The 27,919-nt window shown below is 41.0% G+C and overlaps 1 protein-coding gene across 2 annotated transcripts in view; it reads left to right on the top strand.

The window, feature by feature from the left end:
* The first annotated feature begins 252 nt into the window (after positions 1–252).
* Positions 253–27,919, top strand: part of NPC1 (NPC intracellular cholesterol transporter 1) — a 29,239-nt gene continuing 1,572 nt past the window's right edge. The window contains exons 1-23 of one of the 2 annotated variants that reach the window (XM_026122790.2): positions 253–562; positions 7,806–7,928; positions 9,077–9,183; positions 9,813–9,988; positions 10,931–11,098; positions 11,700–11,949; positions 14,049–14,149; positions 14,766–15,136; positions 15,479–15,705; positions 16,257–16,357; positions 17,330–17,432; positions 18,422–18,611; positions 19,056–19,238; positions 19,894–20,008; positions 20,897–21,024; positions 21,117–21,257; positions 21,855–21,944; positions 22,063–22,253; positions 23,046–23,161; positions 23,741–23,870; positions 24,246–24,446; positions 25,672–25,903; positions 27,012–27,125. In XM_026122790.2, coding sequence (XP_025978575.2) covers positions 491–562; positions 7,806–7,928; positions 9,077–9,183; positions 9,813–9,988; positions 10,931–11,098; positions 11,700–11,949; positions 14,049–14,149; positions 14,766–15,136; positions 15,479–15,705; positions 16,257–16,357; positions 17,330–17,432; positions 18,422–18,611; positions 19,056–19,238; positions 19,894–20,008; positions 20,897–21,024; positions 21,117–21,257; positions 21,855–21,944; positions 22,063–22,253; positions 23,046–23,161; positions 23,741–23,870; positions 24,246–24,446; positions 25,672–25,903; positions 27,012–27,125 — 3,630 coding nt within the window. In that variant the 5' untranslated portion in view covers positions 253–490. The remainder of the gene's footprint in view (positions 563–7,805; positions 7,929–9,076; positions 9,184–9,812; positions 9,989–10,930; positions 11,099–11,699; positions 11,950–14,048; positions 14,150–14,765; positions 15,137–15,478; positions 15,706–16,256; positions 16,358–17,329; positions 17,433–18,421; positions 18,612–19,055; positions 19,239–19,893; positions 20,009–20,896; positions 21,025–21,116; positions 21,258–21,854; positions 21,945–22,062; positions 22,254–23,045; positions 23,162–23,740; positions 23,871–24,245; positions 24,447–25,671; positions 25,904–27,011; positions 27,126–27,919) is intronic. The other variant, XM_026122791.2, reaches the window with a different exon arrangement.

Genomic DNA, 27,919 nt, shown 5'->3' with positions numbered 1-27,919 from the left:
CACCGGGCGCCGCGCAGCCACTTCGGGTCACCGCCGCCCCGACCGCGGCGACGGGGGGCAACGCACCGGCCACGGCCGCGGTTTGGGGGGGAAGGCGGGCCCTGAGCCCCGCCTGCGCTGCCGGCGGGGCCAAGCTGGGCGCGCCCCCCCCGCGGCAACGGCAGCGCGATCCCTGGGGACGCGGGGCAGGGCGAGGCCGCGGCGTAGCGTGAGGCGCCCGGCCCGCCCCTGCGCGCCGCGGAGGGCCGCGCGAGGCGGCGCCCAGGGGCGGGGCGGCGACGGCGGCGGGCGGCGGTTGGCGCAGGCGGGCGGGCGCGGCCCCCGCCGCTGCTCGAAGCGGTCCGCGACGGGGCGGGCGGCAGCGCAGCGCCTGCTGAGAGCGGCCCTTCCGGACCTGCGCGGGCGCTGCCGGCTGCCGCTTCCCCCCGCCGCCCTGCGCTCCGCTGGCAGCGGCGTCCCGGTGCTGCTGCCGCGTCCTTCCCGCGCTGCCATGGGGAGCCCACGGAGCGGCTCCCGCTGCCTCGGCCTGCTCGCCCTGCTGCTGCTGCTGTGGCCCGGGCGGGTGAGTGGGGGGCGGGAGGCCGGTCCGGGGCCCGGGGAAGGGCGGCTGTGAGGGGCTGCGGCCGCTGGGCCGGGGGGAGGGGTGGGGACGCGGTGCAGCCCCGCGGCGGTGACTCGTGGCTGCGGCGGCCGCAGCGAGGTGTCGTCCGCGCCGGGGAGGGGGCAGAGGCGCTGACGGGGGAGGCGGCTGCCCCGTTGGCGGTCCGCGGTTTGTGTGGGCTCGGGTTAGACCGGGGCGGGGGGGGTGGCTCGTTGGGGCGACTCAAGCGTCGTACTGAGGTGTCTCTTGCTGAGCCTGCGGCTCGTCTGTGCTCCCCCTCCTCTAATCCGGTGCTGCGTGAAGCCCCCATGCAACAGGAGAAACTTCTTGGGGGTGGGGGAGCTCTGAAGCAAAAGTCCTAGCGCAGGGTTTACGCGGTGGTTCAGCGAGCTGGCTTGGGCTTGCTGCGTGAGAGCGGTGTGCCGGAGTGCTGTGCAGGGCACGCTGCTGCCCCGTCCTGCCCTCCCGCTGTTGCATAAAGCGGCAGCTGCCTGGGATGCTGTTTTCCTGCGATGTGCCCTGGTTATGCAATGCTTGGTGTATGTGAATAGCTGTGAAGTCACATGTTCCTGCAGAGGTTTGTGTATGTCATCAGCCTCTGGTTTGGTTTGCCTTAAGTATTTCTTATGCTAGGTCATAGCTTTCTGGAAGTAATGGAGCTTGCAATAAGACCCATGCTATTTATTACTGTGCTAATACAAAGAGTATATAACTTCTGTAAAATTTAAGGAAGAAATTAGACTTGTTCTTTGCAAACTTACTGTAAAAGAAGGTAAGGTGGAACCTTAACTTCCTTCAAATTAGTTCTCAGTCATATTTGGTTTATGTTGTGGTTTCAGGTAGGTATAAGATACTCCTTGCTTCTCTAGAGAAGTCTTTCCTCTTCTAACAAAGTAGTTAGAAAATGTACTCTCTAGGTCAGGTTTTGTTTGACAAACCTGCCAGTTTAAACAGGGATTATTTTATGTGTACTTAGTTTCTTCTGTTCTAGTATCCTTTTCAGACAGCCTTTAAAGAGCTTGAACATAAAACTATATGCATGTGCTCTCCTATTACATGGGAGAAACTGATATATTTACTAATGACTTGATCTCCAGGTGGGTAAGTAATGAACTTAGCACCTTCCCAACACTCCTTTACATAATCTTTTGGGAAAGAAACCTTGCAGCATAACAATGTGTCCTAAGCTAGTGCAGAAAAAAAGTGCTCTACTACTTCTGGTGACAGAATGCTGAACTTGAGCTCAAATGAAGTTCCCTTAAGACTTGGAGTAGTGTCTGTGGCTTTGTGGTCCACAGGAAGTTCATATTGCAAGATGACTTCACAAAACTAAATCTTGTGTGCCTAATGTAAGAAAGAACTGGAGGAGAGGGGGGAGTGAAAGCTGAGTTAGAATTTGCTGCCCCTAACTGTTATTTACAGATGAATGCAGTACAGAGTGGGCCTTGGTATCCTTCAAAGAGAAGTTGGTCCTTCACTTAGACTGAGTGTAGTGTTGGGTGATGCTTGCAAAAGAAGCATTATGAAGGTGAACTTGTCTTGTTCCTTAAGTATACAGGTAATGATGATTGCATACTTTCAGTTTTATTGTATATAAACTCAAGTGCCCTCTGTCATGCTTCATGTAAAAACAAAGTGTACTAGAGTGGCACTTCAGTCTGCAAAAGTGTAATGAAAGATTGCAATGAACTTAGTGTTCAGGTATCTGTCTCTGAACAAGGCATGGTATTGAACTTGTGCCAGGTAACCTATTGCGGGTTGATACTTAACTATGTGTTATTACCATCTAAGTATTGTGCTGCAAGTCTCCTTGACTCCTTTATTCCCATTTCTAAATGGGTTTATATAAAATGTGGATTTAAGGGAGGATGAAGTCTTGAAACTGTTTTTGTTGCCTCATGAGCAACTGTTCATGTACTGGACTGTATCTTGTGTGATTAATGCCAGATGCTTTCACTGATGTATAATAATACTAAAACAGAGGCTGTCAAGTTAGTGGCTAGTCTGAAGCAAGTCTGAACACCTGTTCCCATTGGCAGCTAGAATCCTAAGCTGTAGGATCAAATTAACTTGAATGCTTCTGAAAACCTGCTGGATTGGTGGCAGGTTCTGTGCTGTCCTGAACCTACTAAATGCCCTGCAGCTGTGTGCAGCATTACCTGGCCTTCACTGTAAAGCTCTGAAACCTGTGTGGAGTAACTTGCTTGGCAGGGATGGCAACATGGCTCCAGAACAAACCAGTAAGAGTAGTTACTTCCCATAAAACTGGGAGTGACTTATTCATAGCCTTTCTGGCTAGAAAGTGGGGAAGACCCCTTTGAAGGGGAGAGATGAATGTGAAGTGAATAACTAGTATAACTAACTAACACTTTCTTCGGTAGTAGCCAAAACTGTTTGTGTCCATGTTGTGCAGTATTGTTTGTCCACTACAGGACATCAGAGGTATTTCAGTGCAAATGGCTTTAACTGTAGACAGCTAGTTAGGAGCCCTGTGCTTTCTTGATTATGCAGGCTGTACTTCAGTGCCCCCCCCCCCCCCAATCAAACTGCTGTTGGTCGACACCAGCTGACTCCCAAAAATACTGAGTTCTTCTTATTGTAACTCTCTTTATTGTGTCTCTGTGGCATCCAAGGATATCACCTGTACTTGGCATAACTCTAGAACTGGGCTGTGCTTTGGTGGCCAGGACTAGCTAATGATTTTTTTCCTTGCAAAAGGAAACAGTTCTTTTTGTATGGCAAAGGAAAAAGAAAACTAGCTGGCAAAGCTTGTTGCTGGGTTGGCTACTTTTGAACAAATTATTGATAGTCTCTTCCAGTAAGAATTGGAAGCTTGTAAGGCTTCCTTTAGCCTGTATACGCCTTCTCCTGCAGTACTGTGTGTAGGCTGCCAGATAATGTATAACTATTGGGGCAGATCTGCAAACTGGACTTGGTCATGTCTTTCCATAAACTTGACCTTGTTGCTTATTAAAGACTGCATGGTACTGACCGTTCCCCTAGAGCTTAATTTATCAACCTAGTGGACAATATCAATTATTAAAGGTGATACAGCCTAGATAAGTGTTTCTGTGGGGCACAAGGAAAGTATGCTGGTTTCTGGAATCTTCTTTCTTGCCTGACAAGGTCACAGGTGCAGAACCATGTTAGATAAAGAAGGAAGGAGGAACAGCTGTATCTGACACTGTTGACTCTTCTCATACATTCCTAATCTTAATTTCAAGAGCAGAACACAATGTTTGCTTAGCATCTGGTATTTGTAAAATTACAGAAAGTCACTGTTTCTATAAACAACAAAATCATTGTTCTTTGTCTGCCTAACAGTTATGTATTCATTTGTGCAGTGATGGCTAATGCTGCTAGAACCATTATATTGATCTGTGTTTCAACATGCAGTGTAAGAAACTTAGACTTAACTAAATGTGTTACAGTCTGTTGGAACGCTAGTTTTATTACAAACAAGTGATAATGCCTTGGGCAAGAATGAAAATGTATGTCAACAGATCTGTCTTCCTGCAGAACCTTACTAGCCAGGAAATGCCCATACAAGCTCTTGGAAGTCCTGTTAGGGACTCCTGGAGCCCAGTCTGCTTTCAACTGAGGTGAAGTCTCTCCTCAAGCAGAACAGTTGCAGCAGAAGCAGAAATATGCTTCTCTGAACTCTGTGGATGTACTAAAGCTGTACTGTCAGATGGCTTAAAGCTCTGCTGGGGGCAAGGAGGAAAGGCCTTAGTTTCAGGTAATGCTGCTACTGGATTGTAAAGTACTTAAGGAAGTCCTGTCTTTAAAATATGGAACACTTAGTAATAGTGTAAGACACCCACATCAGAGCCTTGCAGGGTATCTTGCCTTGTTCAGAAGGGTGTCCTGTTAAGCACAGTAGTTCATTTAATCTTGGGGTAGTGAGGGCTTTCATCTGTTGAAGATGATTGTTCACTTCAAGATTTAAGTGACTTGAAAGTATGGTGACTTTGCAAATAGTAGCTTTGTGACTTACAGCCACACTACTTTCCTACCTTTTGATATGTGTAGGAATACTGTTGGTAAAGTCAAGATAGAGTATCTTAATGTCTTTCTGATGCAGCAGAAAGAGTACTTCTCTCATTCTGTATCTTACTCTGGCCTTTACTAGAGGGTTTGGGGGAAGAACTTCCAGCTATATCTTATCAATGGTAGAGTAGTTATTTAGTTACTTGTGATCTCCCTGAAGACTGGGAGGAGACTAGCCCTCACCTCCATAACTTTTGGCTGAATCATGTGATGAGCATGCAGTTAACTTGTTGACAGCCAAAAACTGTTGGTGACTTCAGACTACTAACTTCAGATTACTTGGTTCTGTTTCTGGTGTACTGATTTTGCACAACCACTGTAAAATGTAAGCCTTATCAGTTCTAGGAACAGGTTTCTAACTTGCATTAGTGAGATCTTATAGGTTGTGGCATGAAACTGTCTAAACTTAATTGTCACTGAAATTGAATATTCAGTGTTCATACTGAAATAAGATGGGATATTCTAATTTGTAGCTTTAGGTCTAAGCGCTCTTCTGCTAGTTAAAGCAACTGGTCTGTTCATTCAAACTTCACCTTATTTAAAGATGATAAACATGTTTATTTCCTGTGTTAGGTTTTATCCATGTGGATCTCAAACTGTTTTCAAAGCCATGTTCCTACCTACTCAAATTACATAATTGTAAACTAACACTGATAAAGCAAAATGGGATATTTTGGCTTAGCCTGTTGGTTTTGATGAAAGACTACTTGTTGTCATGACCAAATGTGTTTTGTGCTGAGTAAGCTGTTTATATTCCATCCTGAAAATGATGGCAAGATGATAAACTTCTAGGTGAATCTGTAGACCACTGCATTATGACCTAATGTAGCTTGTATTTTATTTTGGTGTTTCATGCAAAGAAGTCTTAACTTGAAATGTAGATAAGGTCTGTTGTTTTAAGACAGGTTATCAGTGAGCTTGAAGTAGCAAAATCTACTTTGAGTAAGTCTTTCTATTAAAAACTGTCTGGACAAGAAACTTCATATGGGGTAACACTGGTAATGCAAAACTATTTTTCTCTTCTAGTAGAAGAGTTAGCTTCTCATAAAGAGTAGGTTGATAATTTTTAATAAAGCCTACAGAGTTGAGCAAGACCCAGCATTCTTTACTAGATTACAAAACCTCATGAAGCACAGAATTTGAGTTATTGAGGTGTGATTGCAAACTATCCTAGACCAAATGTTAGAGACCAGCCTGTGATGGAGGGAATACCTAAAGAACTGTCCTGTTAGTGTAGTAATAGCAGCTCTAAAAATTCTTGCCTTTTTGCAGGGATAGCAATAAATACTGAATCTGTGCTTTAAGAGGTATGATTTGAGTCACTTGATACAGGTACCTGCAAGCACTTAACCTTTTGCTTCCCCCACTAACAGATTGTTTGCCATTAAAACTGAGCTTACATAGCTGTGAGGAAGCAGAGGTGAAGATACTAATCTAAATGTCTAAATATACATAAAATGGTTGATCTGTTTGGGCAAATTAATAATGCATATTTTCTGTTAAAATATATTCCCAGAACAGCTAGGAGATTAACTTTTTGCTTGAGCACTGTGCATTCAGTGTTTAAAGTACAATCTTAAAGGGATGCTTGTCAGCTTGAGGGTAAGAATATGGTAATGCTAACAGCTGGCTACAGGTTTAGCTGGAAGAAATGCTGAAGTAAACAACTGAAAGTGGTCTATATGGATGGTACTTAAACTGACTTTTGGCCCTAGCTTTTAGTGACTAACTTTGTATTGGGCAATGTTGCCAAATTGAAGTATGAGGAAACAATTCTAACAAGTTCAGATAAATTGGTGGCAACTTCTGTCCCAGGAAAATGTTCCAATTATCAATGTGCTTCTTGAGGAACTGTCAGTGCCATTCAGCACAAAAATGGATATTGTGAGAGCACTGTTATTTTGGGTAGCTGTTGGGTTATGAATAGAGCCTTTCAGGGCCCTCTGGTCAGTAAACTGTTATTCATGGTCAAGCACAAAGCAAAGTACTTTGTCCTTGCAGTGTAAGCATATGTTGCTGCTACAAATACTAGTCAAGGCTGTTCAGGAGATAAAAATAGGTCAGTTTAAGAAAACTGTATCATGCAATCTTCTGATCAGAGCTTGGAGAAGCATAGCAAATGTTTGTGCAGTCTGCATTCTGCTTGCAAGCCAGATGCTTAGTAAAACCTTGGAGCTGTATTAAAGCTTTTGCTGAAAATCAGTCTTTGTTACTGCATTGTTCCCTAACTGTTTACACTTTTAGAACAAATCATCTTAGTTTAGAACTGTGAGTGCCTCAGTATCAGTCCCACTGAATATAAATTTATGGCATGTAAGACACTAATGTGCTTTTTCAATTTCTCCTTTGTCTTTGCCCATAATCAATAAGGGACCAACTCCTGAACACTTCAGTAATCCCTTATAGTTTAAGAGTCTTTAAAGTGAGAGTTCAAAACTTTGGTCCTTGTTAATCTACACCTTGATCTAGTCTTGTTTGAATGACATACTAAGTGCTCTTAGAAAGCCTGTCTTGAATTTGTCACAGTACAGGGAATTTTATGGTGAATGGAGAGCTGTTAAATTCTGCTTCAGAATCCTTGTTCTAATTGTGCTACTTCCTTTTGAAATCTGTCATGGTAAGTATGTGGACTGACAAAAAGTGCTAAGAGGTGACAGGGAGAACTGAAGTACTGCATGTAAGCAGTGTCTCCTGTGTGTGCACTGACTTGGTACGCTCTAAAATGACAATTTAGTCCACACTTTGTGTTGTTCCTACATGAATAAACTTTCTACATCGCCTTGTATTTGGAGATGCTTTAAGTCTTTTTTTTTTTTTTTTTTTTTTTTTTTTAAACTTGAGTAACCCATGAGCCTTCTATCTTAACCATACAATGCACTTTCTGTTACTAGATTGGGCAAAGGAAGGTAGAAAGCTGATCAGGAGATCATAGTAAGAATGTATGCCATGTCAAACTCAGGCTTCTCTTAATGAGTTTTGTATGGTAATACAGGTTACTGATAATTCAAATTAGCAATAAGTTGCTTTCAAAGAATAAATATCTAGATAAGCTATCTAATCTGAATGGTAAATGGCTTTGAAATGTTAACACCAAGTTTGTCAATTGCTGGCAACTGTTCCTTGCAAATAATCAGTTTCTCTCATGTTGATTTAGGTATTTCCACAATTGTGTGTCTGGTATGGGGAATGTGGAATTGCTTCTGGAGACAAGAGATACAACTGTGCTTATAATGGAGCACCAATACCACTACCAAAGGATGGCTATGACTTAGTGCAGGTAAGTGTCTTCTGGAGGTCTGCTACTAAAAGATAATTCCCTTTTAGAGCCCTGTTTTGGGTTCTGGTGGACCTGCACCATACTGCTGTGTGGTTTTTTCATCCTAAACATGATTAGAAGATGACTACAGATTGTCTTTGATTTCTTGACCATAGCTTTTAGCCCCCTCCTGTGTGAAGGCAATATATCTGTTCCTGTTCAGGAGTAGGCGATGAGCCTTCAAAGTATGTCTCTTACAGACTGTCACAAACATAACTTTAAATACAGGTTTGGTGCACTTTCCTGCATGTTTTTCACAGCCTTGACTGCTCTTTAGTCAGACTGTCTTTAGGACTCTTCCAAACTGACTCAATTCTCACTAAATAGCTTTGCCCTTCTGATCTCTGAAGTGCAAGACTAAAACTATATATTCTGCTGTCAGAGGACTGTTCTTGATCTTGCTTATTTGGGATGGTAGTAACTGACACCTACTGATCACTCAAACGGAGCAACCTTGGACAAAGTTCAGTCCTCTTTTTAGCTCTGCCTAGTATGAGAACTTAGGTGTCCAAGTGAACAAAACTGAAGTTAAAATGGCTTGTGGATTTGATGCACACTATAGGATCATACTGCCAGACTTCCATCCTGGCAGATGGTAATTCTGTAGTTGCTTTAAGGCTTGGGACTAAGTGGTAGTTTTGGCTGGCAGCAGCAGTGACTTAAACATAGTGAGCTGACTCATTCTTGTGCTCTTTTTGAAGACTTGCTATACAGTTTCTGTTAATACTTGTGTTAAAATTGTTGCTTCTATAAACTGAATATGAGAAGCTCCTCCAGGTAATCCCTGATTTTATGATTAGTGGGTTGTCTTCTGTGACTTCTAGAGTCTATCCCTTAATTAATCTTACTAATAGACTCTAACACCATTATCAGTCATAGATAGACTCCGGTGACTAAAGCTCATTTGAAAGAGCTTTATAAAAAGGAAGTTTTGCTTTGAAGTAAAACAGTTCTTACCCCTATTGAATCTCACTTTGAGGGTCTCTTCATGCATCTCCTACACCTACTGTTACCTTTTCAAATATGCTGAAGCAGAACCCAAACTATAACAAGTTTTGAAGCTTTAAACATACTTTTCCTCACTTATCTTAATGTTATTTCTATTTAAGGAACTCTGTCCAGGCTTATTCTATGGCAATGTTAGCACGTGCTGTGATGTTCCTCAACTTCAGACTTTGAAAAATAATTTGCAGCTGCCTCTGCAATTTCTCTCCAGGTATGGTGAATGGCTAAGTGACTAGAGCTTTGCAGCATGTGCTTTCTTATTAGGCCACTTGTGCTTGAGTAGATTGGAGACCTAATGATTTCAGTTACAGTGGATGAGCTCTTGAGAATTCCTCTCCTATATCAGGAGGCTTTAGCTCCATGAACAATTACTTAGGATTGGGTTAGCTGGTAGAATAAATGCTGGCATAGTTTGTCTCAAGCTACTGTATTTGCAATGAAGTCTCCAGCAAAGAGTGGGAGAAAACAGTTCAGACTCTTTGATTCTAGTAGTCTCTTCTGAAGCTGCACTGAGATTTAGGAAGCGTAATCTGACTCCTGTGGTACCAGTCAGAAGTCTTTATGCTAGCAGCAGTTAAGCTTTCTTAACTTCTTGTTGGCTTTGTCTTTCAGATAGACTATTTTCCTAGGGCGTGATGTTGATGCTAGTGATGAGTATTCAACCATTTTAAGCACTAAATGTTGTATGGCTAATTAAAAGTAACCTGCAAGACTGGATGTTTTTGTTCTGTTGCTCTTATCAGAGTTGACCTCCACAGGAAATACAAGACACATCAGAGAGTATTTGCATCTTTAAGTTCTTTCTTAATCTGATTGCTGTTCATTTGACTTCTTCCCCAGATGTCCATCATGTTTTTATAACTTAATTAATCTCTTCTGTGAACTGACTTGCAGTCCAAATCAATCTGACTTTTTGAATGTTACAAACACCATACCTTACTATGATCCAATTACAAAAGAGAACAAAACAAGTATCACAGAGCTGCAGTACTTCATTGGAGAACACTTTGCAAATGGTAAGTAATCACTGGGTTAATGTAGCAAGCATAGTTCAAACTCCTTTCACCCAGGCTGTTATCAAGGTAAGTTAAGATAGTTCTTCCAGGGAGGAAACTGGATACTAGGAAGAGAAGAGCAAACAATGCTCCAATCACCGTCTGAAGCTTAAGACATCAGATAGATCCTGGTAGGTCCCCCTTAAAACTGCTAGAACAGTAACTGATCCATGTGTAGGAGATATCACATGAACACCTTTATAATAGTGTTTTCGAAGGCTTAGCTGAGATTGGGTATCTGCTGTACAAATTTTAATGGCTGGTAGTCCTGGAGACTAGACTTGTGGGGGGGCGGGGGGGGAACTTGCTGACAACTGCTGAATGTCCAAGGCCTACTGCCTGATATTGAAGTTGTCCAGCAGGTATGGCACTGACAGTTTGCACACAATGCACTACAGATGGTAAGGTGCACTCACTTCTCTTGAAATGGACTGTTCTAGTCACTTCTCAAATTCAAAGGTCCTTTTGAAAGGACAAACTGAGATCACTTGCTATAAAATGAAAATATAACCTGCAAGTGTTAATTCTTGTACAGTAATCATTAATTTGGTTGTAAAAAGGCTTACACTTTAAATGACTCTTGTCACTTAAGTCATAACTTCCCCTATTGAGGAACTTTAAACTGTTAGATAAGGTACTGCTCACCTTTCTAACAGTTGATGCTAGTGTAATGCAGGTTCAGCTAGCTTGTTTAGACTAAGATAGTTGTAACAAAGCATTGCAGCATTGAATATTATAACTAAACTGAAAGCAATATTTCACTATCTTAGTCTTCCCTCTTGAAAGATGTAGGCATTATGTTCTTTAAACTCAGTGAATGAATCTCTACTTGTTTTCCAAGCTCAGAATGCTCATTTAAGTTATACTGTTAGTTTAAAGACTTGTATCTTAATCTACTCTTAGCAATGTATAATGCCTGCAAAGATGTGGAAGCTCCATCAAGTAATGATAAAGCACTGGGGCTGTTGTGTGGAAAGGATGTCAAGGACTGCAATGCTACCAACTGGATTGAATACATGTTTAGTAAGGACAATGGACAGACTCCTTTCAGCATTATTCCTATCTTCTCAGGTAAGAAACTGGATTGTCCTTGCCCCTGAAGCTCCTGTCAGAGGCTATGTGCTATACTAATATACCAACTTGTTAAACAGAATTCAAACAGTCAATAAGCTGCTTGCTGTAGATTTCTAAAACTCACTGAGGGATGAATTGGGTTTAAAACAGTATAGCTTGTTTTTCTTAGTTTCCTAAGGCAGTATCCTGACCTCTTAGAATCCCTTTGGAAAGGGACTTATACTTCACTATCTGAACAGACAGTGGGGAAAGTAGGAGGTTCACATTTAAAACTGCTATCTACAGCTGGCATACAACCCTAAATAGTTGGCACCTGTTGTGGAAAAAGCAATGATTTCCTTAGTTTTTACTGGTCTTACAGCTAACTTTATACAACATCCTTAACTCATGTTGTAGCAGGGTATGTCTAATGACTTGGAGTGCTTCCTAAAGTCCTTCAGCTTCACAGAAACATCTCCCTCAGACTCTGGTTAAGTCCAGTGGCTTTGGAGGAAGGTGGAGAGGGGGTTCATCTGTTAAGCTGAGAAATCTGTTGTGAAGATCTAGATTTCTGCCTAATAACAAACTTGCTTTGCAACTTGTGATTCATTTGTTTTAGATGTTCCTGTCCATGGAATGAATCCTATGAACAATGCTACCAAAGGGTGTAATGAATCTATGGATGATTCAACAGGACCATGTAGCTGTCAGGACTGTTCAATTGTTTGTGGTCCAAAACCTGAACCACCACCACCAGCTGCTCCATGGCTTTTGTTTGGTTTGGATGCTGTGTATGTCATCATGTGGATCTCCTACATGGGATTTCTACTCATATTTTTTGCACTTGTCTTTGGAGTCTGGTGTTACAGGTAAGCATTCAAAATGCTGAGCTCTAAAAGTAATTTATCATATACCGAAAGCTTGCTTTGCCCAGGGCATAATTTCTGTGCCTCTGTCTAGAACCTCCCAGCTGAAAGTCATGTTCTGTGGCTGATACTCGTATTTGCAGGGAGTGCTATAATGCTAAAAGCATGTTGAAGAAAGTGAGTGCAGAAACTTAGTTGATGTATAATCTTTATATCCTGCCTAGCTACAGGATCAAATACACAAATAGACAGCTTTTGAAAGTATGAACTTGAGAGTATGCAAAAGTCTGAGGAACTGTATTTATTCCTTTCATCTCATTGACATGAAGCATTTGTAATAAGGAGTAATGTCTTAGGTACATCAGTCTTCATGAAACTTAACACACTTGAAGGAGTTTCATACTGTTTTTTGTGAATTGGTCTCCTTTAGGAGCAACATGCTACAGGAGATAATCTATGCAAGTTAGTAAAAATGCAGTCCTGTTTTCTTCCTCAAACTCCCTGTCCCTTAAGTTGTAATTGGAATGAGCTGGAAGACTCCAGTGTGGACAGGCCTCTACCACATAAAATGTTTCAGGAAAACCTTCTTTACTTGTGGCTATTGTTACATGTGGAACAAAGTACTTCAGCTCACCATGCGTAGTCAGGAGATGTGATGGGGTGGGGGAAACTGCTGAAAGTTACCCAAAGAGAATGGGGTTGGAGGGAGGACTCATCCTTGGGAGGGAACAGGATCGAGTGTCAGATACATGCAATCATAACATAGTTTTCCTGCAGAAACAGTAATGCAGATTTAGATTAATACTAGTAATGAAACAATTGCTGTTCTCTTGCATGTTGACTCATGACTACTTGTCCCTATTTTTCTCTTCTGCAAAGCTAAAACAAAAGCTGAGCTTCCAGTAGTTATAGCCTTTTGTAGAGTAATGCTTGGCAAGCAGGCTTCTCTGTGCTAGACAATACTTTCTAGTGGTGATACAAACAACTTTTTGTATCACAATGGTGATACAAAAAAGATTGGGTGTGGGTGTGCTAGCCATCCTTAGAGCATTTTCCAGAGGCGGCTTCTAGCTAATGTCCCTAAGTAGGGTAGTGCTTTTCAGTCCAACTTTATTGTTCAGTTGACACCAGGAATTTTAACTTTGCTGTGTAACAAACTATCTGTGGACAAGGATAGTGGGTGCAACATAGATTCATGACATGTTCAGCAGCCTTGTTGAATAATCTTGCTGAGCAACATCAGTAGTAAAAGTGGAATGAAATAGTAGTTTAGCTGTAGCATGATTTCTCTGTAGTCATCAATTCTTCTGTAAAACAGTCTTTTCTGGGACTTCCTGCCTGTTAACCATAATCTAGACTGGTGGTTAGTTGGTGAAGGATCTCTTGTCATCACTTCCTCCATACAGAGTCAAAATGAAATATTTCATATGAAAGGGAAGGCTGTGAACAGAATTGGTTTAAGGGATGGATAACCCTGGAGTGAAGAGGCTCTTGAGTTGTGAAGAGTACTGTGAAATAGTCCTTAAACAGGACATTTAACAGGGTGTTAAATGTCTAGTTCCTAGCCCAAAACATCCTTCCATAATTTGGAGCTTCGATTAGACTACCATGGGGAGCTGTAGAACCTAAGCAATGTATATCGTATCAATATCACAAGTGTTCTGTACTGTAACTTGAGGTTTCTTCAGGATGGAGAGAAGGCTTCTCCAGGCTAAATACATGTAACTTGTGAGCACTTTGATAATGCTTGGAAAAACATCTGCACTGCATGTTTGACTTTATTCAGTCTAAATTATGGTCCATTTAAAAGGCTTTCTGTAATGTTAACACTAATATTCTAAGCTCTTAAATTTTCAATAGAGAAACATGTTCTTGATCTAAACTGGGGAAGTTCATCAAGTCAGATGACAAGGCCATAACTTGTTTGAAAAGATTATAGAAGCTGGAGTCCTTGAGTGGAAAGGGACTAGGAAACAAGGTGCTTGTACATTTTGTGGGAGTTAAATGTAAACTTATTACTAGCACTGCACTTCATTGTTTTAGTGCACTAACTGCAAAATGCTCCTTTCAAGGAGCAGATAACATATTTTTTTCTTTTACAGGAGGCGGCATTTTGTCTCAGAATATACACCAATTGACAGTAATATAGCCTTTTCTGTGAATTCTCGTAATGATAATGGTATGTCTGGGATCAAAGTAACAGGTATCTGTCCCACGGACAGACTTAAACTTCAGCTTTACTAGTCCCTATAGTCTATTCTTACTGTGCTTTATTTCAGTGTTTCAGCCAGTCTCTGCCTTGTTTTATGGAACAGTACATAGTCCTGTTTAGCTAGATGCTGCAAGCCAGGAGTGCACAGTCCTTGGGTCTAGCCATGGAAATAGGTGGTTCTGTGGGACAACATGATGATAAATCAAGTTAATCGTGTTATGACTCATTCATGTCTGTTCAAAGCATAGATACCTTAAGTTGTTCTCTCCATGCTGTAGAACTGTAGATAAGTTTGTGTAGCAGCTGAGATAGCAAGTCACTTCAGTGCATGTGTACCTTTTAGCTTGCTTCCTGGTTCTTATTTGTTGTGACTACCATTCTTGGACAAGCTTGCACAAGAAGTGACATGCCTACCCTGCTTGGTGCTGTGAGCTGGTCTGTGGCTTTTGCCCTCAGTCAAGGATTGGTGCCTGAGTCTGAATTGCAGTATAGACAACTTCTGGTGCTAACTATAAATATAGCTAGAATAAAATCTCAGCCTTTTTTAATGGGCTTCAGGAAAATGCTGTTAAACTGACTGCTCAAGTGTGTTTGCTTCTCCCTACAGGAAAAATTACCTGTGGTGAAAGGCTTGGTGAAAGATTTGAGAATGGCTTAAGGACAACATTTACATCTTGGGGGGCTTTCTGTGTCAGGAATCCACGCCCTGTTATTCTCTTCTCTGTGATCTTCATTGTCATGTGCTCTTCAGGCCTCCTGTATGTTAAAGTAACTACAAACCCTGTAGACCTCTGGTCAGCCTCAAGCAGCCAAGCACGCAAGGAGAAGGAGTATTTTGACACACATTTTGGGCCTTTCTTTCGTACTGAACAACTTATTATTCAAGCCCCCAAAAGCCATCCAGACACTTACTCACCATACCCATCAGGAGCAGATGTGCCTTTTGGGCCTCCACTTACCAAAGAGATTCTCCATCAGGTAACTGAGACTTCTCAGGACAAAGATCCAAATATATTTAACAAGCATAATCATGGTGTGGTGTGTCCTTCAAAACAATTGCTAAAATCCTAGTTTTTAAAGTATTTTTTTTCTGAAAACCTGGGTTTTTGACCTCTTCTCTGCTAGAGGTCAGAACTTGCAAGCCAAGTCCCAGTGAGTACTCCTGCTGTAAACACCAAAATAATAAAACTACCTATGTGATTTTATCGAAGTGTGCCATTGCCTTTGAATACTGCCAGGAACACACTATATGCTTAAAATCCTGTCTTGTAGGAGAATTGTCGTCTTCTGATCTTTAACCATAGCTTGGTTTGATTTCAGGTGCTGGATTTGCAGGATGCTATTGTGAACATAACTGCTTCTTTTGACAATGAGACTGTAATGCTGAAAGACATTTGCCTGTCTCCTCTTGCTCCCTACAACAACAACTGCACTATACTGAGTGTACTCAACTACTTTCAGAACAGTCACTCTGTTCTAGATCACACTGTTGGTGATGAGTTCTATGTCTATGCTGACTACCACACTCACTTCTTATACTGTGTTCGGTAAGCAGTATGGCTGTGTTTTTTAAGCAGGGCGCTGTTTAAATTGTATCTGCTCAAAACAAAACTAGCTAATTAGTTTCTTTAAAGCTCTTGCCCCAACTAAATTTTCAGTTATGTGAAATAGAAGATTAGTATAGATCGTTTGCATTTTTGCTGGTATTTAAGTAGGTGTTGCACTTTAATCAGATTGCAGGTTAAGCTTGGCTTGGTGCAGGCATTGGCTGTGGCTTGCCATAAACATGGTTCTCCTAACCACTTCTGAGCAGTAGAGTTCTGATATATAAGATGTATGTGTTAAGTGTTCTTAGGCTTAAGTACAGTTTTGGAGGTGTCTTCCCAATAGCTTCCAAGACAATGTGTAGCTTCTACCCAACTGAGCTATAAATTCTTAGCAAACATAGCACAAGAGCAGTGTCTCATGGGAAGCTTTCTTATTGCCCTGCTGCCAGTAAAGCTGCTGTGTTATAATTCACTATTTGTTGTTTCTTTTGTCTCTGTGCCCAATTGTCAAGCATAAGCTGACAAGTATATTGCTGGTGGTATCTTTTTAGGGCTCCAGCATCACTGAATGACACAAGTTTGCTTCATGATCCCTGCTTAGGAACATTTGGTGGGCCTGTCTTTCCATGGCTGGTGATGGGAGGATATGATGGTAGGTGATTAAACAGTGTTATAGCTTAATGAAATTTTGAGAGCGCATACTTGTATGTGCTGTCTTTGGTGCTAAAATTTCATTCTCCTTTAACATGGCTGTTTAAAGAAGTTCCAGGAAAAAATATTTTGTTAAACCTGCAGTAAGCAGGGATGTTTAATGACTCTTTTCAGTATGCCCATACTGAAAAAAATGGGCAGATAACTACAGAAGTGTCAAATGTGAACAGTCTAGTAATGAAATGTGTCCTATTGAACAGTTGTTTTACTGTTACGAATGTTCAGTCTGCTTTGGGCTTACTGAAGGATCTCTTCTCTGTCAGACTAAAAAAAGAAAGATAAGTATCTCAAGCTGATGTCCTGGGGTGTGAATCAATTTTGCTTTTCAGATGGAACAGTCTTTTCTCACTGCAGTTTAACAAAGTAGATAAGAATAGATTAAGGTGTTTACAGAGGAAACTCTTCCACAATTATCTCCTGAAAGCAGAATTTTGAAGCAACTTATCCAATAACAGGATTTGACAATGTGCTGAACTGAAGTGTACCGAACAACTATCGAAAGCCAATGTAAACTGCAGATTTCTTGAGTTGTTCTGAGGCAAAGCTAAGTGCACAAGAGGTACAGTGTATTGGGAAACCACATCCTGTTTCTCACTAAGCTGAAAATCATAACCACTAGCTAAATAGTAGCCCCTTGTCTAACCTTGTGACAACTTGAGACTTGTTAATATTGAGATGCTGCAGGCTTGGCAAAGAATGAATGACTACCTCTGAATATAGTCTGGAGTGCTTACTATTACATTATATTACTGTGTTTAATCATGCTGAATCCTCAAATAGATGGCATTCAATGGAATTGTGATGATGGGATTGCTTAGGACAATACTCCTTTAAACTTGCGTACATTCTGGTATATGCAGGTGCAATTAAGCTTTATTTCATAATGCTTGGCAATTTTTTTGCTACTTTACAGATGAAAACTATAACAACGCTACAGCTCTTGTTATTACTTTTCCTGTCAACAACTACTACAGTGACTCAAGAAAGCTAATGAAAGCCTTGGCGTGGGAAAAAGAGTAAGTATGCTTTTGTGTTCTGAAATATGCGTGGCAGTATTTAGAATAATCTTTAAACATAGACGAATGAAATGCCTTCGCTTACAACTTCCCAGGACATCTGCAGGGCTGTTTTGAGAAGTGGTACTGACTATGCTGGTTAAAAGACTTCCTCTTTGACATACCTTGTTCTCTTGAGGGAGATGGTCACTAGCCAGAGTAAAATCTCTAGTTTAGGAGTACTTGCTGATAAGGCATGTCAAATCCTTGGTGTAACTAACTTTGGCTGTTGTGTGATCTATCAGCAATTAGAACTTCTATTTCAATCTGCTGGACTCTTACCACTGGTAGAAAGGTACAGCATTATCCCGCAACTCTTGCACTGTCAGCATCTAAAAACCATCTTCCAAGTGAGGACCCCCAAAAAACCCTGCTCATCTTGAGTAAGGCTTCACTGTCTTGCAGAGCTGATGATTGCTTATGGGTCAACAGCTCTGGCTAATAACTCAGATGAAAACAGACAAGCTATGGTAACTCTAGACTTGTGCTCCGTCTCAGACTTTCTAGTGTCTACCTGTGTTGCAAGTGACCTTGAGGTTAGGGGAACTGAAATAAGGCTTGCTTGTTAAATGACTGTAGCTTGCTTTCAGCACTTCCTGTACTGTGTACTTTTAAGTCTAGCTTTGTGGAAGGCTGCATTTGTGCTTTTAAGTATCTTATGTAAAAGTAAGATAGCTGTTTGCTCTCTAACTGTGGAGAGAATGTGAAGTATATTGCTCTTCTGTATAGAGCAATTCCAGTGCTTGGAGTCAAGTTCTAAGGGTGTATAGCCAGCACCCCTCATCTAAGTTTCACAGTCAAAATAATTGAAGATTGGACTCGCTGTTTTGCCGTAGCACATTCCTGTACAGCACAGATTGGAATATGCTTTCTGCTATAAACCTGTCAACTTCCGAGTCTTTCTCATATAAGATATTTCACCCTTTGAAGTGTGACTATTCTTTTTCTAGGTTTATTAACTTTGTGAAGAACTATGATAATCCAAACTTAAGTATTGCGTTTTCTTCTGAACGGAGTATTGAAGATGAGATCAACCGTGAAAGCAACAGTGATATTGGCACTGTTATGATAAGCTATATTGTAATGTTTGTGTACATCTCCATAGCTTTGGGACACATCCAGAGCTGTAGAAGACTTCTGGTATGTTTGTAGTTCTCATAACTCTAAACTGAAGTTACAGCTTGCTGACTAGCTCTCTTTAGCTTTAAGAGGCTTTTAAATATGGTTACAGTATAGTCTGGCATTCAGTCTTGTTTCAGAGCATTGAGTTCCAGCCACCTACTTCTACCACCTTGCTTCTCTTAGCTTCTGTCCATGTTGCTTTACTTAGCAATTCATGGGTGCTTCATAAGTAACCTCAGCTAGGTTGATCTTCATTTAAGATGTGCAATTAACTTGAAGTTTAAGATTTGTAGCTTCAGTTTTTTCATATCCTGGCTCTTTTGAAGAGGCAGATAAAGTAAAAGATGTATTAAGTTTAGTGCAGTTGGCTTTAAACAAACAAACAAAAAAACTTACCTTTACTATAAAATCTCCTGTGTGATAATGCTGGTGTGACTGACAGGCATTACAATCTCTTTCCAGGTGGACTCAAAGATCTCCCTGGGCATTGCAGGCATCCTGATCGTACTGAGCTCGGTGGCATGTTCTTTGGGTATTTTCAGCTACTTTGGAATCCCACTAACATTGATTGTGATAGAAGTCATTCCCTTCTTGGTGCTGGCTGTTGGGGTGGACAACATTTTCATTATAGTCCAGACACTTCAGGTACTTGCTCTTCTGTGTAGTCTCCTTAACATGTACCACTTCTGAGGGCTTTTGTCTTGGAGCAGTCCTCTGCATTCCACTGTTCAGCCCAGTCTGAGCAGCTCTGGAATCTTGCTGCGTATCTAGTGCTCTTCAAGAGGAGAGCCAAGATAGATATGTGTCTCCAAAACCAAACAAACTCTGTGTGTTCTTAGCTTGGTATCAACCAGCAGTTCACTTTACATGTTTTGTGGTCCATATTGTATGATGTACAACTAACTAATACACTGTAAACAGCATTTGGTAGCTGTAAAACTACTGCTGTGTTTAACTTGTAACTTCAGTGCACTATGAGCTCTAATATGGTCTGAAGCTTGTGTCAATAGTCTCACAGACTAAACTACTAGTATTTGAGTAATAGGCTTGACTACCCACCAAAAAACAAGTACTGCTTCTGGCAAGTTTGTGGTTCCAGCTGAAGCACTGAACTTGCTTTACATTTAACTTAAGATACAGTAGTAAGGCAGTAGGGGGAGGCTCAAGAATCTGTGCATCTTCATGTTAATGCTGCTAAAACTATGGAAAATAATTTCAGATGTTAAAGTTATTTCATATGGCTTTAAAAATTTTCAAATTCCATGATGCCCAACTCTAACAAACTACTGCCTTAAAACAGAGAGATGAGCGCCTTCAGGGTGAGACTCTGGATAAACAGATTGGCAGAATCTTGGGAGATGTGGCACCCAGTATGTTTCTCTCATCTTTTTCTGAGACTGTGGCATTCTTCCTAGGTAAGACTTGTACAGCACTTAATGAGAGGTTTTATCATATCTGTGTGTTGTATGAACAAATATGAAGAACTAAAGTATAAAAACAAATCAAATCTTTATAGTGGAAGCTTAGCTTAGTAGTTTTTCATTGGTATAATGGTTTAACTTTCTCTCCTGTGGATAGACTGTCATAGCTCTTCATTCAGAGACTAGCACTATGAGGCCCTATTTTGTATATAAGAGGTCTAATTCTGTTTTTGTCAAGTTCTCTTACTCAGAAGGCCAGTCTTGTATAGTATTTGTGGTGATGGACACCTAACCTTCACATTAGGAACATACCACATACCAGGATATATTGGCTCCTACATGGCATATAGTCATCTTGCCATTGCATGAAAAAAGATGCTGCTATGTCCAATTCCATTCAAGGCTGCTCTTACCTACATACAGTAGGTAATTACAGGCATATCACATGCTAGAACTTTTCTAGTTTAAATCAGAGCTCTTTATGAACTTGTTTACTTGGAGTATCATTGTTATTGGTTCAACTTGCATTGGCTGGCTTCTTAGTGGAGTAGTCTTGCTCTACAGCACTCCTTAACTAGCACTCCTTAACTAGTGCCTTATGCAGCCTGCATGTGACTAATAACTCTGGAATTGGGGAATGTCTTAAGCTAGGTTTTTTCCTTTGCACAGCCTTAACAGTAACAAACAGATCATTGATGGCTGTCTTACCTAGGTGGCTTGGCTTTTTTCTTCTCAGCCTGGGGTGGGGGAGAAGGGAGGTGTGTTCTGCTATAAGGCTAGCTCTTGATCTGTCTAGAAAATGCTCAAGCAAGATAAATAGAACAGCCCTGACTTCCCAGTAGGGGAGGGAACTTATTTAACAAATTCCCTCTCTTCCTTTAGGGACACTGTCTACCATGCCAGCGGTCCGCACATTCTCTCTTTTTGCTGGAATGGCTGTGTTCATAGACTTTATTCTTCAAGTTACGTGTTTTGTAAGCCTCCTGGGCTTGGATATTAAGCGTCAAGAGGTAAGTGCAAATGCATCTGACTGCAATGGGATAGGGATGGTATCTTCTGCAGAGCCACACTAAACTTGGTATATCTTGGAATCTCTTTCCAGAGGAATAGACTAGATATTCTGTGTTGCATCAAAGGTGAAGAAGAAATGACTCAAGTTGAGCGTTCTGAGACCATCTTATTTTTGTTCTTCAAAAACTTGTATTCTCCATATCTGCTTAAGGATTGGATGAGACCAATAGTAGTGAGTATGCTTTGTTTACCAGTAAGCAGTCACAACACACTTGAACAAAAGTGTACTGAGCACAGTCTCACACTCTAGAAAGGTCTACAGAAACTTCATCTCTTTATGTTAGTGTATTTCTGTTTCAGGCTTTACTATTGGAATGAGCTTTTGTATTTCTAGTAAATGTGGCTAGAGGCTTGGGATCTCTAATTGTCAGTAATGCAGCTCTACACAGCTTGGGCCTTGAACCATCGAATCACCTTAAGAATATGTCATAGTCAGTGTATCGACTCCTATGCTGCATTAGTCCATAACCTTGCTGTTGCAGGAGAACAATGCCTAATTCAATTTGAGGTTATCAGCCTTATTTACAGTAGGTGTCAGAGGCATATCCTACACTGGTACCCTCCCTCTATGTATAGATTAGCCCTTGGGGCCCCAAAGGGGGCTCCAAAGACCTAGATGTTACTGTCACTGTTGGCTAAGCCTGACTAGCATGCTTAATAGCAACTGTGCAAAAAAGGCTGTAGCTTAACAGCTTAGCAGATTCGTTCTAGAGTTCTTGCTTGTTACTTCAGTACAGTTGTCACTTCTGTGAATCTGCTTTTTTTTCAGGTAGCCTTGTTTGTGGGTGTTTTGTCATTCAGTACAGCAGTTATGCACAATGTAGAGATTGGACTGGATCAGTCTCTTTCAATGCCAGATGTAAGTCTTCAGGTCATGTCCCTCCTTAACAACTTAGAGCTCGTGAATTATTGAAACCCTGACATCTTTGTGCTACTTCAGCATTATGCAATAGTTTAACTTGAGCTTTCCCTTTAAGGACTCCTATGTAATGGATTACTTCAGCCAGCTCAGCAAGTACTTGCATGCAGGTCCTCCTGTGTACTTTGTTCTAGAAGAAGGGCACAACTATACCTCTTTGGAAGGGCAGAACATGGTGTGTGGTGGAATGGGCTGTAATAATGATTCACTTGTCCAGCAGGTCTTCAGTGCTGCAGAAATTGGCAGCTAGTAAGTTATTCATGCTTTTTTCATGTGGTTATATAGAGCAATATTAACTGGCCAGTGTGTCCTTTTAACTTGGTTTAGGTTCAGCTGTTGATCGTACAATTAACACTCTAGTACTTGCTTTCTGTTGTGGGTTTGGGGCAGGAAGGAGGGAAGAACCTGTGATAATCTCCTAGAACAAGACTAAAACCTGTCTGGACCTGTGGGATGTGTTCATGTGTCAAATCATGCTTGGATTTGGAGAAGGGGTTTAATGTCCAGGGATGAAGAATGAGAGGAGGAAAAGTTCATGATAATCTGTCTGGCTAAGTTCTCCTGGAAAATCACTTGCATGTTCAGTTTCTAAATGTGATAGATAAAGTAGCCTAGCAAAGCTCCACTCCACTGAGTTGTGGAGGCTCAGTAAGAATCAGGAAATGCTTCTGGAGTACAACAGTTAAGATAACTGAAGAAAGTATTTTCCTCGTTCCCTTCCCTATAGTTCAGTGGTTTTACCTCCTTCAACTTAACTGAAGGAGAAGCCTCCTCTGAAAAAAGGCAATAGTCTCTGGGATAGGATGAGTGGGACTGGGAGATAGAAGTTAGTTTGGCTATGGAACTTGGGTGCTGCAAATAAGCTTTTGCTTGCTGGCTAGTTGCAGTGTTAACAAGAAGACTCCTTTTGGGGAAAGGGTTCTAGAGCAGGGGACTACATGGAGAATCAAGGAGCTTGGACTAGAATGAGAGCTCAAGGGATGTGTTCTGTAATGAAACACTAGATTACTGACAACTGGTATATTATGCTTATTTTGTCAGCACAAGGATAGGCTATGCTCCATCCTCCTGGATTGATGATTACTTTGACTGGGTGAAGCCACAGTCATCCTGTTGCAGAGTCTACAATACCACTGGACAGTTTTGCAATGCTTCAGGTACTAGTATCTTTCTTGATGCCAGGGGATTAGCTTGTTTTATAGGAGCTTCTCTGCCAAAATGTCTTGTCATGATATGAGCTGGTTGAATGGTTTTTCTTATTGTGAGCTTCTATCTTTAGAGTAGCTCTCTAATTTGTTTGGACTGTCATTTCTGAATTAACTTATACTGTGTATTAGAATGCTATGGCCTGAAGATAATTAATGTAAAGACTATTCAAAAACAGCAAGCTGATCATGAGAATTCTGATCCTTATGTGCTCTTATGAAATGAGTGGGAAACTTATTGTCCCACTTGTGTTCAGATCCTTCAGTTTGACATAGTTCTTCATAACAGTTACTTTTGTACTGTCTACATTAAATCTAATAGCTGTCTGGTAAACCTTACCTTGGTAGTAATCTTAAATCCAGAAATATGGTGGCAAGTTCTGTGCAGAACTGCACGACTATGTTCTGTTTTATCAGTGAAAATGCTTTTCCATGGTTTTGGATACAGTATTACTACAAGTCAGAAGTGCCTAGTACTGAGATGGAATATCTGATTCTGTACCTAGCCTCCTTTCTGTACTTTTTTTTCAGTCACTGATCCATCCTGCACTCGTTGCCGACCACTGACTCAAGAAGGCAAGCAGAGACCACAGGGGGAAGACTTCATGAAATTTTTGCCTATGTTCCTATCTGACAACCCTAATCCTAAATGTGGCAAAGGGTAAGAGCTGTATTCTGTATATCTTGCCTGAAGAGAGGGATGTCTAGAGCAAGTCTGTCTGGAAGCTTGGATATCTAATGTCTGTCTATAAAACTCCTACAAACCATAAATCTCACTTATAGTATTCTCTGGAACAAAACCAGGAAAAGAGAAATTTAGTATCAACTAAATAGAATACAGCTTTTCCTCTCTACATAGAAGCAAGTTCTGTAGTCAGTCTTGCCTAGTATAGCCTGCTTGATCTTAATGTATTGTGCTCCAAATCCTTGCAGTATCAGCTTTGGAAACTTAAACAAGGTTATACACTACAAAAAGCTAACAAACTTGAATATGTTCATTGACACTGATACTTGAAACTTTGCTCTCTTTACATAGAGGACATGCTGCATATTACTCTGCTGTCAACTTCATAAACAATGAATCTGATGTTGGAGCTACTTATTTTATGACTTACCATACTGTACTAAAAAAATCCTCTGACTACATTGATGCTATGAAGAAAGCTCGGGCTATAGCAGATAATATTACTGAAACCATGGGCATCAAAGAGAAGAACTATCGGGTGTTCCCTTACAGGTAACATAGATCCTTCTTGCTATAGTGACAAAAACATTTAACTTGCACAACTGAAGAAGAGTACTGGCTAGCAACATTTTAAAAATTTGAGTCTTGTTTTTGTTTAACAGACGCTCAGGAATCTACCAAATCCACAATTAAATCCAACTGTTCTATATCCACAGCACTGACTCTGCTTTGGTTCAGAGTTAACTTAAACTGAGAAACTTGTCCTTTACTACAGAGCTGGCTCTGTCTGCAGCTCAGGCATTTTCTAGCTTTCATAGTAAAGTTAAGATTCAATAGTTCTACTAGCTTAAATATGTTGACCTGGAGGAGTTTAAAGCCAATACATTCCAATTACAGCTTGCAACTTCAACTATAGTTGAACTATTTAAACTTAAAGCAGACAGCAGTGATGTCAAAGTACTGCTTGCCTAATGAGTACATGATTGTATTGCTTGAGACTCCAGGAAATGGTACCACAGTGAAAGTGAGTAGGAGTTGGCATCTGTACCACAAATACCCACCTTTTGCTTCAAAGAATCTTTCCCAGCCTGTGGTTTCACTGCAGAATCTATTACTCTAGACCCTCAGCAGCAGGCCAGTACCTACTGCAGATATGGCAGATCTGAGATAACCATTCTAGCTACCATTCCAGGCAAAATCTTTACTGGAGTGATGCTGAGGAGCTGTCATCAGCAGCAGATGTTCCACAGGTGATCCTGGGAAGCAAATTCTTGTTGGTGACTCCTTCCATGAAGAAGGAACTACTTCATCCTTTCTACAGAAGCTTATCTAACACTAGCAGCTTAGTCTCTGTCAGACTACAGACAAAGAGGTCATCTAGTACAGAGACTAAGTGGCTCAGAACTAAGGCATTCCTTAAAGTCACTTTGGAGTTTTCACTGTGCTTTAAGCATGTAGATCATGTAGTCCTGTCTGCCAGAACTCACTGATCTTTAAGGCTGTTTCTACTCTACAGACTTTATACAAATAGTAAATGACAGCAGATATTCATCCTAAGCAGTTCTGCTCAGATATTCCCTGCTAGTACTTCTAAGTACAGTTATTAAAGTATAGCTAACTACCTATGGTAGACTGGATATGGGGGGGAAGATTGGGAACTGTTCTGAAGTTCAGGGCCTCTTTTTTGATAGGAATACTGCATATGGCTTTTTGTAGAAGACCTGATAGGGTTCCTAAAAAGCAGAATGGCTAATCACAACCTCTGTTCTTTCCACAGTGTGTTTTATGTTTTTTATGAACAGTATTTGACAATTGTGGATGACACTATATTTAACCTCTGCATCTCCTTGGGATCAATATTTTTGGTGACAGCTGTGCTGCTTGGCTTTGAAGTATGGGCTGCTTTTGTAGTTACAATAACTATTGCGATGATAATCATCAACATGTTTGGGGTGATGTGGCTGTGGGGCATCAGCTTGAATGCAGTTTCATTAGTAAATCTTGTCATGGTAAGTCAATGAGACATCTCTTTTTACAAATCTTGAATGGTTTTGTGTAATCTGATATTCATGAAACTGAGTAGTATTCGTGTTAAACTTCAGGAGCTTGAACAATAGTAGAACATCTTACTGCTTCTAGATGCTGTCTAGAAAATACATTTTACTCTGACCATAACTTAGTTCTAGTTCAATTGATGTCCTGTTATCAAGCTGTACTGCATCTGTTAGCGGTCACCATTGCTGCAGAGCAGCAGAAGAGGGGTTGCTACTATTTAGATTAGTGCTGTTAGCTTACAGCCTCAGATGACATGCCATGTAGCCTTACCTAGGCATAAACAACGTTTAAGGCTTTTGCTGCACTGTTCTGTGGAGTAGGTCTAGGATGTGCTGACATTTGTATTGTTTCTGCATAAACAGATGAAACTCAACTAGTGCAGAAAGCACCTTGGTAAAATACTCCAGAACTTAGCTATCAGCAGCTGAGTGCAGAAGCTCTGGTTTATCTTGCCCTCTAGTCACCTATGGCAGATCTGAAAACGCTATGAGAAAGTAAATTGTGAGCCCCTATTACAACTAAATATAGTTGTGCTAGTCTATCTGCTAGGTAACAAGTCAAGAAGGATTTGCCAGCTGTTCAGTGAATGCTTTAAATGACTTGTTTAAACAACTTGCTTTTTAAGATGAAATCAAAATGTTAATCTTGGCTCTGCCCTTGTATGGTATCAAATAACATGCATACTCAAGTGTTATTGCAGAGTTGTGTTATTCCAGGTAGCATCTCTAAATTTGTAGAGTTCAGTGTACTAATTGCATGTGTAGTATTGAAGCCAGGTTTTTTCAGCTTCAGGAAAATTTTGTCATCAAACCTTAGTGCTATGATACCTGCTTAATTGGATTAACTGTCCACAAGTAATGACTAGGTACTGTACAGTACCTTTAACACTCTCAAGTAACCAGTTAATGCTAAACTCAGTTTTTACAACTTCAAAGGGCACTTTAACCCTGGAAACTGATGCTGGCTGCTATAACTCTTTAAGCCTGTCTCAGGTCTTAGAACTTACCATCAAATTGCTTATCTGCTGATGCCTTATTTCATGTTTTCTCTTTAACTGTCCAGAGTTGTGGTATTGCTGTGGAATTCTGTAGTCATGTGACAAGAGCATTCACTGTTAGTACTAAGGGCAGTAGAGTAGAGCGTGCAGAAGAAGCTCTATCTCACATGGGCAGTTCTGTAAGTATCTATTGTATGGGGGCAGGTAAAATGGCTGGCTTGGGTTGCAACTTCAGAGAGACTATGATAACATCCTTAAGTCATAGGAATGCTTTGCTTTTTCTTTCTGAGAATGTAAAATGTCTAAGGATCAACCTAGGCATCTGCTAATAGTAAGGGTGATCAAAAGACTTCATAATATTAATGTTAGGCCAGTATAACTTTAATCTACTGGTAGTAAAGAACAGTACAGCTAAAACTTCAGCTGAACCAGTAGTTTGCATAAATTATCCTTAAACTGGAACATTACAGTTTAAGTACATCACAGCCTTCCAGATGCCTGGAAATGACTGGGAAAGGCCATTCTGAATACAGTGTGGCACTGGGACTTTGAAAGCACAGGCAGGGCTTAGTATTGGACAGCACTGCCATCATTTAAAGTCTAAGATGAGCAATACAGGCAGGGTTGGAACACTCTGTTCTGCTGCTACATCTGCCTGACCCAGAAAAGGAACTTCACTGAAGCCTGAGTTACTTCAAGGGAAGGCTTTCATCTGTTTGCCCGAATTCAAAGTTATACTTAAGTGGCTGTACAGATTAGAGTAGAATTCCTGAGTCTTTCCAAGAGAAAGAAGGAATAGAAAAATGCTGAACTTCTCAGTGTAAGCCAGCATTAACTTTCCTCTAACATCTCCTGGCCTATGGTGTGAAGTAGGACCAAAAGTTGATCTTAAACTCCACCTAAGTTAGATGTGGTTCTAAGGTTTAACAGGGAGAGGAGGTATACTACGTATAGAAGGAGGAGGATCAGTTAA

The sequence above is a fragment of the Dromaius novaehollandiae genome, chromosome 2 (assembly GCF_036370855.1).
Source record: "Dromaius novaehollandiae isolate bDroNov1 chromosome 2, bDroNov1.hap1, whole genome shotgun sequence".
Classification (NCBI taxonomy): domain Eukaryota; kingdom Metazoa; phylum Chordata; class Aves; order Casuariiformes; family Dromaiidae; genus Dromaius; species Dromaius novaehollandiae.
The sequence above is the reverse complement of the archived record's forward strand: the minus strand, read 5'-3'. Positions and strand labels throughout refer to the sequence as shown.